This window comes from Battus philenor, unplaced genomic scaffold (assembly GCF_028537555.1).
Source record: "Battus philenor isolate CCGP_79_NKW_IND1 unplaced genomic scaffold, ilBatPhil1.0.hap1 SCAF_6, whole genome shotgun sequence".
Classification (NCBI taxonomy): Eukaryota; Metazoa; Arthropoda; class Insecta; order Lepidoptera; family Papilionidae; genus Battus; species Battus philenor.
Genome location: NW_027181726.1, coordinates 5,588,060 through 5,603,853, shown reverse-complemented (window position 1 = coordinate 5,603,853; position 15,794 = coordinate 5,588,060). Strand labels below are relative to the sequence as shown.

Here is a 15,794-nt window from a genome sequence, read left to right as displayed (position 1 = left end):
GAAGGCCTGTAAGTCGACACTTTGACTCCACCATTAAATACATAAACCCATTGATTGTAGGAGTCACCATCTACAATACAATCACATTCGGTACATTAAAACGCACCGACCTGTAGCAGGCACGTAATTAAGTTTAAAATGTCGCGACGACAATAAGGCAAGACAACACACTACATACTGTCATCGTCACGCACCGATCATACTAAATAAAAAACTTTGCTGGAGTTTGTTCCACCTCTTATTCTACTAACGCTTACGTTAACGAAGAGGTAGTAGTGGTATTAGCCAAGCAATAGGAATTGCCCAAGTCGAACTTGGGCAATTATGGGCGCCTCTTTATGTCGGAATGCTTTTCTACGAGTAAGAGTCCAAGCCGAGGTTCCTTTGTGAGGCCATTGATCCTATCAGGATCACAGGCTAGTCACTTCTACTGTGCACTTTTCACTCGCGTATGCGGAAAAAAAATAAGCAGGCGTAACTCACTTGGAGTTAATCTAATAAATCTCAAGCAAATTTTGTTCGTTCGTTACATTTAAACGTTAAAAGTTTGTTTTAATATTGCTACAATTCTTTATTTATTTATTCACCCTAAGTTTTTTGATTCTTCTGTTTAAATCTGAGATATTTCACCTGAAAAGTCGGTCTACTCAACTTGACATCAACAGGAGATTAATGATTATAAATTGATTGAAATTAAACGATAATAAATTGTCGTGTGTTGAACAAAGGTTTGGTTTTTAAAGGTTTTTAACTTTAAGAAATCACTAAAAATGCACCACCACCCACGAGGTGAAACGATGACTTTGTTAAGATCAGAGGAAAACGCTGGATACAGGCCGCTTCCGACCATTTCACTTCAAAATCTATGGGGGAAGCATTTGTTGAGCAGTCCATTTCTGAACATAGGCCTCCCTCGTCAGTCTCTTGTCTTCTAACGACTCTAGCCATAGTATTGAATTATGGATATAAATATTAATCAAAATTTATACCTTTAAATGAAAGCCCAAATCGTCTCCGGTCCTTCTTGGTGGTTTTTTCGCCCTGTTACTCCACGGCGTCTCCATCAATAAAATAAATAACGTAATGACATGAGTTTGTTAAGTTCCTAAGGGAGACTTAGTACAGAAATTTAGCATACACTCCTTTAGCGGTATGCCAGTTCAAACTAGGAAAAGCCGCACATATAACATTGCCTAAGAAACATTTTTTTTTCTGTCGCACGCGCAAGATTTGGTCCAATGCATTAGTGGCACGCAGCCACTTAGCCAATTCATTAAGCACCAACAATGAATTCAGTATGCAAAATTGTTGCTGCAGTTTCGACGTAAAGAAATGAGAAAATTAATGCAAGTCATTGGTTGGTGCGAATCCGTCAATACAATTACAAGAGTATTAAAAAGAGATAAATTTTGTATGCGGTTTATAACTTCGAAATATTAACAAAAAACCTCGACATATTTCGACAAAAATTATAGGAGCTTCTCAAATTTCCTGCCGGATCCTTTTCAGAATTTTTTAGTACTAGTTGCCTAATCTATCTGTCCAATATAAAAGTAACAAATAAATTGAATATATATAGTATGTAATAAATAATCGATTAAATGAATTAATTTTCATAGTGATCATTTGCAATTGGTTTAATAAATATCTATTACATACAATAATAAATTCTCTATTTTTAAATTATGAATTATTGGTGATAATGTGATTTACAAAATATTATGACATCGCGCCTTTTTTGACGTCATATTTGACAGGAGTGTTAATTTAATCTGTGTATATGTGTAAGGAAAAACAGATACATTTTTATTACTTTACTTACAATTTTCACATTTTCCAACCTATTAGAACCTTCTTGGTTCCATAACGAAAACATAAAAAAAAATTACCGATTTGGAGACCCGTTCTCGAGTTTTGCGTTTGGCAATACATCTGGCGATTTGTTATTGTTCATATAGGAAGATGATTGCATGAGAGCAGAGATAAATTAAAATTTTAAAATAATTAAAGTCTTAACAAACATGTTAATAAATAAGTATCAATTATCAAATAATCATAAAGTCGTATACGCTTAGTAACCTATTTAAACACGACATATCTATTTCAACGCTAGAAATTACTAAAACTCTGTGTAATATGTTATTTAGCATTGCACAGTTCTCTCGAAAAATTCTCAACTCAAAGAAAACATTTTTTAAAAGCAACTCGTTTATCATTTCTCGGCATTATACTTATAAAAACTTTTGCCCTAGAAAGCTAAAGCTCTTGTGCCATTTTCGCATTGACCAGCGCTACTTCTAAATGCACTTAATTCTTTCAAGTTGCAATTTTTAAATTTTCCCATCTGAGAGAATTTTATCCGTCATTATTATATTACGAATAGATTAAAATACTAAGCTGTAATTAAGCGGATAAAATTACAAGGAATTGCTTCATTATCAACTCATTAATTTTATTTACTCAGAATATAATGGTATTAAAGATGTTTATAATACCTTACGTTTATAATAAGGTATTTTTATTATTATTAACATTTATTTTTTAATTACGGAAACGTATCATCGAGCTGTGATATTTATTTAATACAAGTAAAGAGGAGGTGCCTCATAAGTATATAAACAAGATCACTTCTTATAGCTAATCTAAAAAACAAATTATTTTAATTGTTTGCTAATGTATAGTAGCAATGAGCAAATATCAGTGGTGACTAAGCTTTTTGTTTTGCAAAATTTTATTTCGTGTGCGTGATTTAAATACTTATTTAGTTTGATGAATCTTTTGTCACAGTATTTCCCAGTAATATTTTTAGATGCTGATTTAATACTGATCGGTGTTTAAATTTTATGATTTTTTAGTTAAGCAAACTGATCAAAAAGAACGTTATTTCAATAAAAGCAGGCGTTTAAACGCGCTCTAGAAGGATCGATTTCGATAATTATATATATATATATATATATATATATATATATATATATATATATATATATATATATATATATAGTCGCATGTAGCTCGCAGGTTGGTCCCCGCTGCACTATTTAGTTGCGGTACAAGAACATGTCGTTATAAGTGACGTGTTCTCGACGACCTTGTATGATCTAATCCGCATCAATAGTTCGCAGCACAAATGAGAGATGTCGCCAATTATCGTGTCACGAAGAATGCGTCATACTTACATAAATACTGATAGAACATATACAACACGGATATATGATAGAAATATTTTAGTCGGATATCATAGAACTAGGGACAGACACGGAAATATAAAGCGTTTGTCAAACATACATGTATATCGTTATTCTTGTTTTAAACAGTCATCATAAGTTAAATAAGTGGCTAAATAAAAAGTTTTTCTTTAAAACACGGAGATCGTTAATGTTTTTTTTAATTCATATTTTTTACTGTACACACTAGGATTTATTTAAAAAGTTTTGTCAAAAGACAAAAAAAGCTTTGCTCTCAGCATAGAGTTTATAGTTGTATCGGTGGTAAGAATCAGTCATAGCTTGCCGCATAATGTCTATCTATCTAGAAATCTCTGGGGAAAATCTATATTCAACAGTGGACGTTCTACTGCGCAAATAATGATGATGAATTATCTGTTGGCAGACTGTGTAGCACAGTGAAATATATATATCTTGTGATGTTTAATCCAAATTTAAATTAATTGAAAAATCTTCGTATGTCAAAGCTCTGATTGTTTTTATAAATATTACGTATCAATTGAATAAATCGTTAATACGTTTTTAATATGACTAATTTTATACAAGGCGATTGCACAACAAATAGCTTTCATAAAAAGCTATTTGTCACCAAAAAGTTTTAAAGCTTTTGCACCTATTTTCAATAACATTGTAAGCAATCATTTTGAAATAAGTTGCTTTAAATTTTTCTATTGTAATGCGACATGCCAATAACTTTGGCAATTTTTTACTTCTACGCAGGAATAGATAATAAATAATAAATAATGTTAATATGTAGCGCGAAGAATTGCTCGTCTGAAGTACAGACACAGTTAAAGACACAGGAAAGTGGCAGGATACGGGCAGCACAAAGCCAGTCAGCGTGGCAATTTTTGAGGGAGACCTATGCATTTCAGTCGACGTCTATTGGCTGATATGATGATCGATGAATTCGAATTTTAGAAACGCTTTTTTACCATACTATCATTGCGTTATTTATTATATCTGAAACCTGATATTTTAATAGGGTGTTAATTGAAAACAAATGTACTATAAATTCACCAATTTTAAGCTTTTACTAAACTTTGACTTCTAAAGTAATCACACAAAATTGCAGGGTGGTAACTGGTTTTACGATTATGTTTAAAAATAACAAAGTCGCAACACATGCAAATTCAAACGTTATAATATATATCAAAAACAACTGAAAATGAAAATAAATTTTCATTTCATTTCAATTATTTCCGATGTTTGTGATTAACAACATAACTGCCTTTATTGCGTTTGTAATGAAACCTCGTATGCTCCGATTGTCCCTTTGTTACGCTGCCTCTGTACCAACGAGAGCAACGGACAATGGCGGCGCGAACAATACACGAGCACAACGCATTAGACCCACCAAATACAGATAATCGATCGCTATTTTGCTTACTGCTTACGTAATTATGATTAAAATGTAATCGGCATAAAAAAACTATTTAAAGCAAAACGTGTATAATACAGAGCGTTAAATAAATAAATAAGTTAAAAAAATTCCTATTTGAGGTAGAAATCAGGTCAACAAGTGTTATATGAAGATAGCTTGTAATGTTTCTTTTTGTCGAAAAAAAAATATTGCTTACGCCCTTTGCGGTCCGGAACAAAAAAGTTCTGCGAGATTAATTTCTTTCATAAAGATTCTCATTGTTCGAAAAAAAAAATAATAGCGCCAACAGAATATACATCTTAAAGCATACAGAAGTAAGACTCCAGATTAATTTTAGAGAAGAATACAGACTCATTAAAACTGGGCTCGCAAATGGCATTGTGTCATTGTATACATAATGCAATATAACCCGGAACGCTTCTAAGACGAGATGAAACGCGCACCTAGCGAAGAAAACCGGGCCATTTGGGACCGTGGACTCCACCTCCGATCGATGTTATCCATGACGTCACCGCCTTAGCCTTCACGATACGCGTCCTGCCCAAAACTCGGTGTCGCAAATAATTATTTTATATGCGCCAATTTTTTAAAACTTTTTGTTAGATTTATAACGCAGTTTATATATTAAATAGTTTATAATATACTCAGCTGGTAACTAGGTGTCCCGACAGACTTTTAACTGCCAGAATTTATAGGCCTGTTGCATTAAAATAGAAAAAATAAATTAATATAACAAATTTCAAGTGATCACTTAATTTGTTTACAAATGCAAAATAAATATATTAATTTTATAATTGATAATTTAATAAATTAAAATATCGGTAATTTAAAATCGATAATTTAATAAATTGAAATTGATAATTCGATAATTATAATTGACCGATGCAGCCGATAAACGATAACTCTCAGACGGGCGAGGTTCGTAGCAAAATGGACAAAGATTAGAACAGTTATAATAATAATTTAACTTTTCAAATTGTTGCAAAATTTTATGCTATAAGAATCTTCAAAGTGTTAGGAAGTTATAATAAAACATAAATGAAAAAGGTAGTCGTTCTTAAGTTATGGCTTGAACAAAGGAAATATAGATTTGTTTTAATATACATAGACGAAATAACCGCCCATTGAATTATCTTTCGGAATTAGTTAGTGTATCCTACAAAGATACGAATATTAAAAGTACATATTATTCTTTGCATTAGAAACTTTTCATCGCATGAAAGAAACGGATAAAAGAGTACTGAAATATTGTGTAAATCATAAATGTTTAGGAGGCAGACGGTACGTTTTGCACACGTATGAAGTGTTTAATTGCCAGACAATCAATGAACTTCATCACCATTATCGTTTCAGGCGTTAAACGTTCTCTGCTAGACATAGGGTTTCTTCAGAGATATCCATTAGAACCGGCATAGAGTTGGAACTACTTATGTTTTAAACTATACTCAGTATAGTAAAGAGTTACTAACCTGTAAGAAAGCTTATACTTAAAATATTAAACATCATACTTAAAAAAAACCACTTACAGACAGACTTAAATACAGCTTGGGAAATCTTGCTTTGTTTTAAAGACGTTCGTTCGTTAAAAATTGGATCTCAATTTATTAGATTTTTCTCGGAATGCAGTGAATGACGTGTTAGGAACCATTGCAGCTTTATGTTGAGAGATTTCATTACAGAAAACTTCAATTTAATACTATTTTTTATCTAATTGCTTCTTTTGCAATTTTATATAGACGTACAAGTATTAGGTACGTAGTGCTATTAAATAAATGATTACTAGTTAAATAGTTTTAATTAGAAACGAAAGTAAAAAGAATTCAAATATAAGTTATAAATAAAATAAAATTTAATCGTTGCTACTATTGAAACTATAACAATACATTTGAAATTAAAGTGAATGTACTAGTATTTTCCAAAAACGCACATTTCCATAGCCTCCTGTGTCCGTAATGTGATTTTCACGGTTTATTTGATAAGAACTGCACGGACGCCCGAATTACCACTGATACTAAGCAAAAAGATTTGTTTTAGTAAATAACTCTACAAACGAAATAACGTTTGTTTAAAATTTGACATTTTGAAAAAAAATCTTTTTGTTACACGTCATGAAATTAAAATGTTAGTTTCTCATTTATAGGACAAAGACCATACTTATTAAATATAATTATTTGTTTTTCTATATCAATACTAAATATATTATATATTTTATTATTATATATATTTTACATTGGCTCTCACAATAAAAACTTTTTGTCTGAGATTTCGTCTGATTCACATATTTCGTTAAGGTTAAATATTGCAGTTTATTACATAATGAATAATAAAACATATAAATATTCTTTAACATGTAATTGTTTGATTCAAAGACTCCCTCTTGAGTGTACTGTTATTCACCCAATGATAATAACTTATATCTTATCGCGACCTACATTCTTACCATGCTGGGATTATAGCACATTCATGGTTATAAATTTGTAAGCTGTTAATTCCACCTTAACTCGCATAGTTAACACATAACTGTCAGTATCAATTACGTGATTAATATTGCACCATACACATGTCCGTGACGAGTACAGCGTTAAGAGCTCTTAGGGTATTAAAAGATAGGAGCGCGATATTGCACTGGCTTTGTGTTAGGCAAGGACGAACTCTTGATCGACTGGAGAGATACTTGGCGAGTCTTGCCCGCACTCCGCAGGGCCCGTTACCCTCGCACCGCCAAGTGTGCTTTGACCTAAGTCGATCGATAATAAACTCGCTGCAAAGATTACGGTCGGCAATCTGCGTTCTCTTTATCGTAAAATTAATAGAAGCTTCGATATATGAAAACATATATTACTTACTAAAGGATATTTTAAGCAAAGCGCATACAAATAAAACTACATATTTGTACACATATTGACGGTTTTAAGGTTTTACAATTATCTTCCAGTCTGCTATGATCTATGAACATTCGCACAACTTCAAACAACGCTGTTAAAAAACTTATTATCTTTCTCCATAATTATTTCCTCCATAATCACCATACTCGTAGACTATGTTTGCTAAAATATTATATGACAACATTGATTTTGAAAATAACTTACGTGAATCTTTTCAGTCTGAAAATATCGTAATTAGTTTGCGAAATATCATTGATTATTGATGCCATACTTTTATTATTTAATAGTAATTTTTAATTTACACATTTTCTTAAAATTAAGTTAAATATATTAATATTTAACACGACATAATAAAAATCATATAAAGTGGTAAATAGTACTTTTGCATGTTCATTTTTTTTTAATTTATTTTGTTCAAAACTCGGAGTATACACCAATCTTACTTAATTATTATATCAAACAAAAGACTAAATATAAATCACTATGTTCTCATTTGTTCATCTAATCTTCTTTGTTTTAGATGGAAAGCTTAATAAAAGAAATGCAAGATCCAGAAACCGGTGTACCAGTAAAATGTCAAAAACTATTTCTCAGTATTATACCATCTTCATTCATGGGTATGTATGGTAATTGAAAAATTCTTCATCCAAGTTTTACGAAAATATCTCCCCGACCAAGGTACAAAGGTATTGTCTGGATAACCTGTGGTATGATTACATCTTTTTTAAATATTACTGTTCTGATAATTATTATTGATTGTCTTTTTTCAATTCTAGTTACTTTACCTTAAAACAGTAACTACTTTATTATTAATTTTTCAACACTTTTACAATTGTTTTCTTTTTGAACTTTAAGTATTTACAAGATTCGTAATATCGTTTAAGATTAATATTTATTGGTTGAAAAATAAGTTTTTTTGTTATTCAGTGTCTAGCCGACGCCGCATAAAGTTACTTGCTCGAAGCATCTAATTGTAAAATCGATAACAGGCATATATTTTCAGTCCGCTAGCGGGTGTCAATGACTTAGTGTTCCTTAGAATCGTTATTTCTTCCAGATTTAATTTTTGATGACGAAGCATTGCAACTTATTTTCCTAAGTGTGCGTGCATGTGCTTATAATTGCAAATTTACGTAAATGTTTTTTTTTATGTACAAGTTTAGTTTGCCCTCCGCTCACTTAACGTGGTATAAAGAATTGCGACAATCATTACAAGCTATAAAGATTTGCTGGTCAAGTTTTATACCTGTATGATCCGTAGTTAAAAAAAACATTCATTTGTTTTTAATGAACGTATCCACAATCCTCTTACGGATAGAAATTAATAAAATCCGTTCTTATCTCTAATTAACGAAAGGAATTCCATTCCTACCAAATTTCGAGTCTCTAAGCTATATAAATCTGGAGATATTGTGATAAGTTAATAGATTGGTGGAAATATCTTACAAATATTATCAAATATACTTTTTACTTGTACATCTTTGAACTATCTTCGAAACATTAGTAAAGAATGTAATAAACGATAATAGTTTTGTATAAATTATAATAATTTTATATAGACACATTTAAAACTGTAGTATTAAAAGTATTATCTCTCCGTTTTGTAGTCATCAATGAGCTTATATCAATCAATTTAATATTTTTTGTTAGTTCAATTTGAAAATAGTTATCCTCTCATGAAAACCACTGGTTATTTGAGCAATGAAAGCATATACGATGTAACTGAGATAAATATTATGTTTTTATATAAACATGTAAAAATATTTATAATAAAGAGAAATTATTTTCAATTCTCAAAGTAGGTCAATTTTTTTATTAATGATTGCGAAAATTACATGTTAAATTAATTGTGATTTTGTTAATTTCTCAGGTTACGACGTCGTAGAATGGTTAATGGATCGTTTTAATCTTGACGAGGCAAACAACAGTAAGTATCTAACTAATTTTTACTGTTAAAAGATTTAACTGTAAAAAAACTAAAAACAAAGACCCGGTCGAAAGTAACATTTACAAAACAACAACTATATTATGATAAATATTTATATTATTTAAACAAATCTAATAAAGACATAGGATCTGCTTCTGTTTCTTTTGTTACATATGGAATCATTTGTCCAACATGTCAATGAAATTTTAAATCCATTACCTAAAGATAGTGTAACAATTCTATTGCGAGAATATAATAAGCAAATTCACAGCCGCTCAACAAGACACGGAGAGAGCTAGGTTTGAGAATTCTCTACGAGATCGAATCTGGATTAAAGAGATCTGTGGAAGAACTTAAAAACCGACATTGCCTACTTACAAGGTGTTGTTGTTCGACGTCTGTCGAACAACGCTCAACCAATGTCGCCCAACCGGTACTTCTGCAAGAAACTATGAGAGAAGCTTACGTCATACGGTTTAATAATAATAATAATAAGAAATAAAAATGTTTAAAACTTTTTATTATTTCTAAGAAACATAAAAGCAATTGTGTGAAAAAGGACTGTTCTTAACTTATAAATGGTGTTACTAACACAACTCTGTTTATATATATTGATATATTAACTATAATTCAAGCTTAGTATATATATTTATTAAGAAAATACATATTTCGTAAATACAATTTTAACTTTTTTTTATTTACAGTAGAAGCACTCACCTTAGCAAATCATCTCTGTCAACACGGTTACTTGTTTCCAGTCAACGATTCTAAAAATCTTGGGTTAAAGGACGACTCTTCTCTTTATAGGTTTCAAGTGAGTATATTAATTATTGTTAAATTTTCACTGAACCTTATATTCAAACAATAATATGAGGGTAAAAAATTGTAAGTGAATGTATACCATTACCATATAGTATATGGTATTCTCACAAATAGTTAAAGCATATCCAACGGTGTCCTGTTTTACATAGTTTTCTCCTAACTCTATCCATTAACAGCTGGTAATAAAAGTTTTGACCAGTTCTTTCTATAAAAGATTAAACAAAACACATTCCTTTTAATATTTACTTATAAAATAGTTGAATTATCAGACGATTTCTAACTTGTCCATCCATAACAACATGAAGACCTGAGGTTTTGTTGCACAATGTTAAATGATTCTCGTTTGCGTTTATTTTACGACAATATATAGATGTTCTTTTTAAAATTAGCATTAATATCTAAACTAGGCCTGGTCTTACATGCATATTTTTCCCATAACCCAATGTTGCACACGGAATAACACTAGTTGATATTTTACTTAATCGAGATTGTTTAACCCGAATTGTAATTTTTTTGGTTGGTAGATATAACAATACCACGTTTCCTGGAGTTGTGTATGTGTTTTTCTCAACACGTTGATATGTATACAGAGTCCATATTACTGGCCGTGGCAAGGGCCTCGCGTGGGCGGCAGCGGTTCAAGCGGACCAACACTAGGTCCCGACAATGTAGAGTATGCGATTTATCTAGTCAAGCGTACGTTGCGCAACAAGCAGCGCCATGGCTTGGAAGATTACGAACAAGAAGCACTCGCTAATCTTAAGAAGAATCTAGCCGCGAAATGGGATTTCATTACCATGCAAGCGGAGGAACAGGTGAAATAAAATATTTTTTTATATTGCCCTAAACTCTCATATAAAACATTCTCATGTCTAGTTCTGTTCCTGACAAATTTAGATGTTTACGGAAAGTCACATAAATTAAAGTCAAGCCGTAATCGTGTATTACAGCCATGAAAGGTAGTGGCTATCCCACAAAATTAGTAAAAAAAAAACGTTCTTTTTTCAATACTGACCGTATATTATATAAAAGTTGGATGTACTTATTATTTGGTGTACAGTGTCTGTGTTTACAAATCAGCTCTCCCTTGGATATTTATGCAAAATGTGTACTTATTAACAAAAACGATCAGTAATAACTTTATAATCTGTGTCTATGTTTGCGTCTAATAATTATATTTCTCTTAAAAGGTGAAATGGTGTAAATGAGATTAACTACTACTACTTACTATTGAACTATTAGTTTTTATCCAAAAAATCAATGATACTTTATAATAATTCTGTAAAATAAACAAAAGTAAACTTTCTTTAAAATCACTTCTTTTACTAAGGTGAGGTTAGCAAAAGATCGGAAGAAGGGAGACAAAATCGTAAGTGACAGCCAGGAGAGGGCGTACTGGCGAGTCACGCGCCCACCGCCGGGCGTGACCAGCGCTTTGGAACCCTGTCCGGTACCTGTGCGTGTACGGAACCCTAAACCGAAGAAAAAGACAATACTCCAGCTAACTAGAGAGGTATTACACAATCTGTCAATTAATTAAAAGAGATTAATTGATTTTGACAGTCATTTCAGCCCGTAGACGTCCAATGCAAGGCATAGGTTTTTTCCAACGATATCTATGAAATATACCATAATTTCAGTTGGCGATCTCGTTTGTGAGCAATAGCAATCCTATAAAATTATGCTCAATCTGTGATTAGATAAAATTGTATCCCTGAAATCGTATTCATGACCTACCGTCGCAAGTCTCAGTCGTCTTCCACTGGGTTACCATTGCTCATTGATTTATAATTTTGATCGGTTTAACAGAAAAATACCGAATCACGATAAACATCGATACCTTTTTAAACAGGATAGGTTGTTCATGTAATCTACACGAGACTAAAAATTTAGAGAAAGATTCATGAATTAATATTTATGGCAATGCATAGACAATATTTAAGCTTTGTCCATGTGCATTAAAATAATACAAAATATTTAAAATAGCTATGTATATACGTACAGGTTATCTTTCACTGACTCTCATAAATTTAGTAACTTCTTGGTAGGCAACTGTATATGTTTCATAATAAACTCCCGTCGAATAACTCAGAATCGTTATACAATGAATTTAAAAAGTTCACTCCGTTCATAATTCGAAATAGACCGTTACATGCAATTTGTTTATATGTTGACGTTTGAATTATTACTAATAACAAACTTTATTTCCCGCTCGCTCTACAGTTATACAAGAATTTATATGAATGAGAATTTTAAATTTTTGGTGTCCTTAGGTGTTCCGACGCATTATATGTAAGATATATAGATGTATATTTTTCTGGGCTTTGCTTGATTTTTTTCTAATGTATAATGATAAGAATAAATGATAAGAATTGATATTTTAATATATTTTTTTAGGTTATTTGCTTCGTACTTCAATAGTATCGGAGGAAAAAGCATTTTTTTTCTCTTATAGCAGAAGTAAAGGATTTTTTTAGTGATAGAATTGTTCACAAACAGCTAATTTTTTGGGTAGATTTTCTTGTCGCGATAATTACAAGTAATTTTATAATCGAGGGATGTAAGAGAAATCAATTAGATCATGGTTTTAACCAAATTCTTTAATTTTTCTTTTGACATTCGCAAATATTAAAAATGAATGAAAGTGGTTAATAAAGGGAACAAATAAATTAACATGGTATCATAACTAAGAAAATAAAAAAAAATGTAACAAGAAACGCAAATGAAAAGAAACGACTTTTAAATTTAAATAAATAATTACTTCTCAAAATATCATAATCGTAAAATAAATATTTTAAATTTTAATTTGAAAGTGATATTCTCTCTTGCTGGACTATAACGCCAATTCACTAAGCTCATTTCTACCAGTCCTATTACAATCTTATCAATTCTATGGGGAAGCTATGTTCAGCAGTGCTCGTCCTACAGTTGAAATGATGACTAAGCGAAGAGAATACAAACAATTTAACATATAATTACTACGATTAAGTGTATATAATAGGCATAAAGAAAAATAAAAAAGTTAAGAAACAAGTGAACACAATAATTAGTCAAAATTAGAAAATAATATTAATAAATTAATTAAAAATAGGATTTTTAATGATAAATTCCAAAAATTACTTATAATATACAGATAGAACAGTTGAAGGCAAGTCTGGATCGTACAAGAGTGAAGACTTCAGTTGCCGTGGAAGCCCTCATAGCTTACTCGGAGACCTTCGCTCCGTACGATCCGTGGCTGTCGCCGCCACAGCCCTCCAATCCTTGGATTTCAGACGACACGCTCTTTTGGCAAATCAACAGTCCCCTGTAAGTATTTTACGTACACGACCACGTATCTGCTCGTTGACCAAATCTCTAAAGATTGATGATGACGATGAACTTCTGATTTTTTAACTACTTTCTTCTGCTTACCTTCTGCTACCTTTCTTTCTCAACACTTTACTACTTGGTCTTTATAACAAATATGGCTTCGTCCATTCTTCTTTTCTCTATCTTTCTTTTTTTGAATAAATTTCTCTTCGAAATGGAAAATCAGAAAAATATTATATGTTTGAAAGGAAAGTTCGAGAGCTATTGGCGAAGTAATTGACAAAACTTCTCTCTACTTACAATATAATATGGTATATAGCGACCACAAGCCGGTAGAAGGAGAATTTAAAAATAAAATGATTTCCACTAGGTGGAAAAACGTTGCAGGATTGGGCGGTGCAAGACCGGTAATCCTGTCGATGGGGGAGGCCTATACCTTACAGTGTGGGCGTGTATCGGCTGACATAATCATGACGATGTGTAATTTTTGTATAAATTATGTCTTCCTATTTGATTATATGGTTATTAATAACTAACTGCCCCCTACCCGCTTCTTTTTAATTTACTACTCTTGTGGGTTGAATTTTATAAAATATCATTTAAGCTGACTATTTCTCTAGAAAAGAAATATTCCTACTAAATTTAAACTCTCCAAGCCCTATGGTTCAAAAGATATCGTCATGAGTCAGTACTTAGGTGGAAATCCCTTATTCATATATAGATTAGATAATAAGTATAACATCATATGTGTATAGTATTAAGGTTTTTACATGTTTTGTATTATTTTCTATCACACCTACCTACTTGTATCTCTGAACCACTAGAGGTTGACAAGTAGAAAATAATAAAACATTAAGCCCGCCATCATACAATGTGTAAAAAGAGTAAATAAATAAATACTTCAACACAATCTTGAAATAATATTTAGTATGTTGTATTTAATTTTAAATAAAATAAAATTGGATTAGTCATAGGCATAAAAGCTATAAATGGGGATGAATGTATAGCCCATTGTTCAGCATACTTTTTCACCTATCTCCAATTAGCTTCTATGAAGAGATTACTCAGAAATACATTACATTAATTTATATTTTTCTAACGAAATGACATGTCAAGCCATAACATTTAATAATATGAAGTCAGTAAGCACCGATAGTTAACAACAATTAATTTTAATATGTAAAACTCGTAATCCGAATTTTGAAAATGTTTTAATTTACTATGTTTTCATTTGGTTATTTGTTATTTCTGAAACGTAGTATGTATCATATCATTCACCATAAATGAGCTAGCTGTACATTCATTCCTTCAAAGCTTTAGGACCTTTAAACAATCATCCTATATAACTTTTTCAGAGTTGAAGTGCCAAGTGATAAACGTGTGCAACGTTGGGCCTTGTCGATCGACGAGTTAGTGTCAGACCCAACCGGCTTACAAGAGTTCACCAGTTTCTTACGCAAGGAATACTCACACGAGAACATTAGGTTTTGGCTGGCGGTCAGGGATTTACGGCGGAGCAGTATCAAACAAATACCTAAGAAACTAGAAGAGATCTATGCGTAAGCAAACACTTAACTTACTCTTAATAACTTAACATTGAACTATAAATTATTAATATTTGATTACGGGTCATATCACAACGAAAATAATAACAATATTAACTTTTACATCAAGAGTGCTTACTTATCCATAAAGAATAACAGGGATTGAATGATATAACTACAGTGTATTGAAAGTTGCATATTCAGGGTGTTTGGTTATGGCTGTAAAAGCTTTAAAGCTAATTTACTATCCAAAAGCTTCAATGCTTTTACAATAATTTCTAAGCATCTTGTATAGCACTCATTCTGAAATATGTAACATTAATTTATTTTATCTATCGCAATGCGACAGGCCAATAACTTCTGGCAGTACGGTATACAGGGACAATTAGTAAATAATAATCGTTTTTAATTTGGAGTTATTCGAATTTCGAACGTTTATTTTACTATATCTATAACAATCATCCTGTATGTTAAGTATTTGCTTATTACATATTAATGTAATTATTAATATCATGCTTCTTTAGCATTATGTTACCAGAGTCTCATTTCCACGTCTTCGTCAACGGCAGAACAGGTAGTAATTTTTTAATACTTAAACCGATATGGGAATCATGTTCGCATTGTAATAAGTGATCCAACTTTTCTACAATGGTAAAGTGTTACACAGAGCTCTATAACACGTAATCTTGTGTGGTA

General features: G+C 31.4%; 1 protein-coding gene across 4 annotated transcripts in view; it reads left to right on the top strand.

Moving 5' to 3' along the window:
- Positions 1-15,794, top strand: part of LOC137930172 (uncharacterized) — a 38,479-nt gene that overhangs the window by 14,155 nt on the left and 8,530 nt on the right. For 3 of the 4 annotated variants that reach the window (XM_068773321.1, XM_068773317.1, XM_068773320.1), the window contains 7 exons: positions 8,014-8,119; positions 9,364-9,420; positions 10,125-10,234; positions 10,833-11,057; positions 11,573-11,755; positions 13,376-13,551; positions 14,910-15,113. In XM_068773321.1, coding sequence (XP_068629422.1) covers positions 8,014-8,119; positions 9,364-9,420; positions 10,125-10,234; positions 10,833-11,057; positions 11,573-11,755; positions 13,376-13,551; positions 14,910-15,113 — 1,061 coding nt within the window. The remainder of the gene's footprint in view (positions 1-8,013; positions 8,120-9,363; positions 9,421-10,124; positions 10,235-10,832; positions 11,058-11,572; positions 11,756-13,375; positions 13,552-14,909; positions 15,114-15,794) is intronic. The other variant, XM_068773318.1, reaches the window with a different exon arrangement.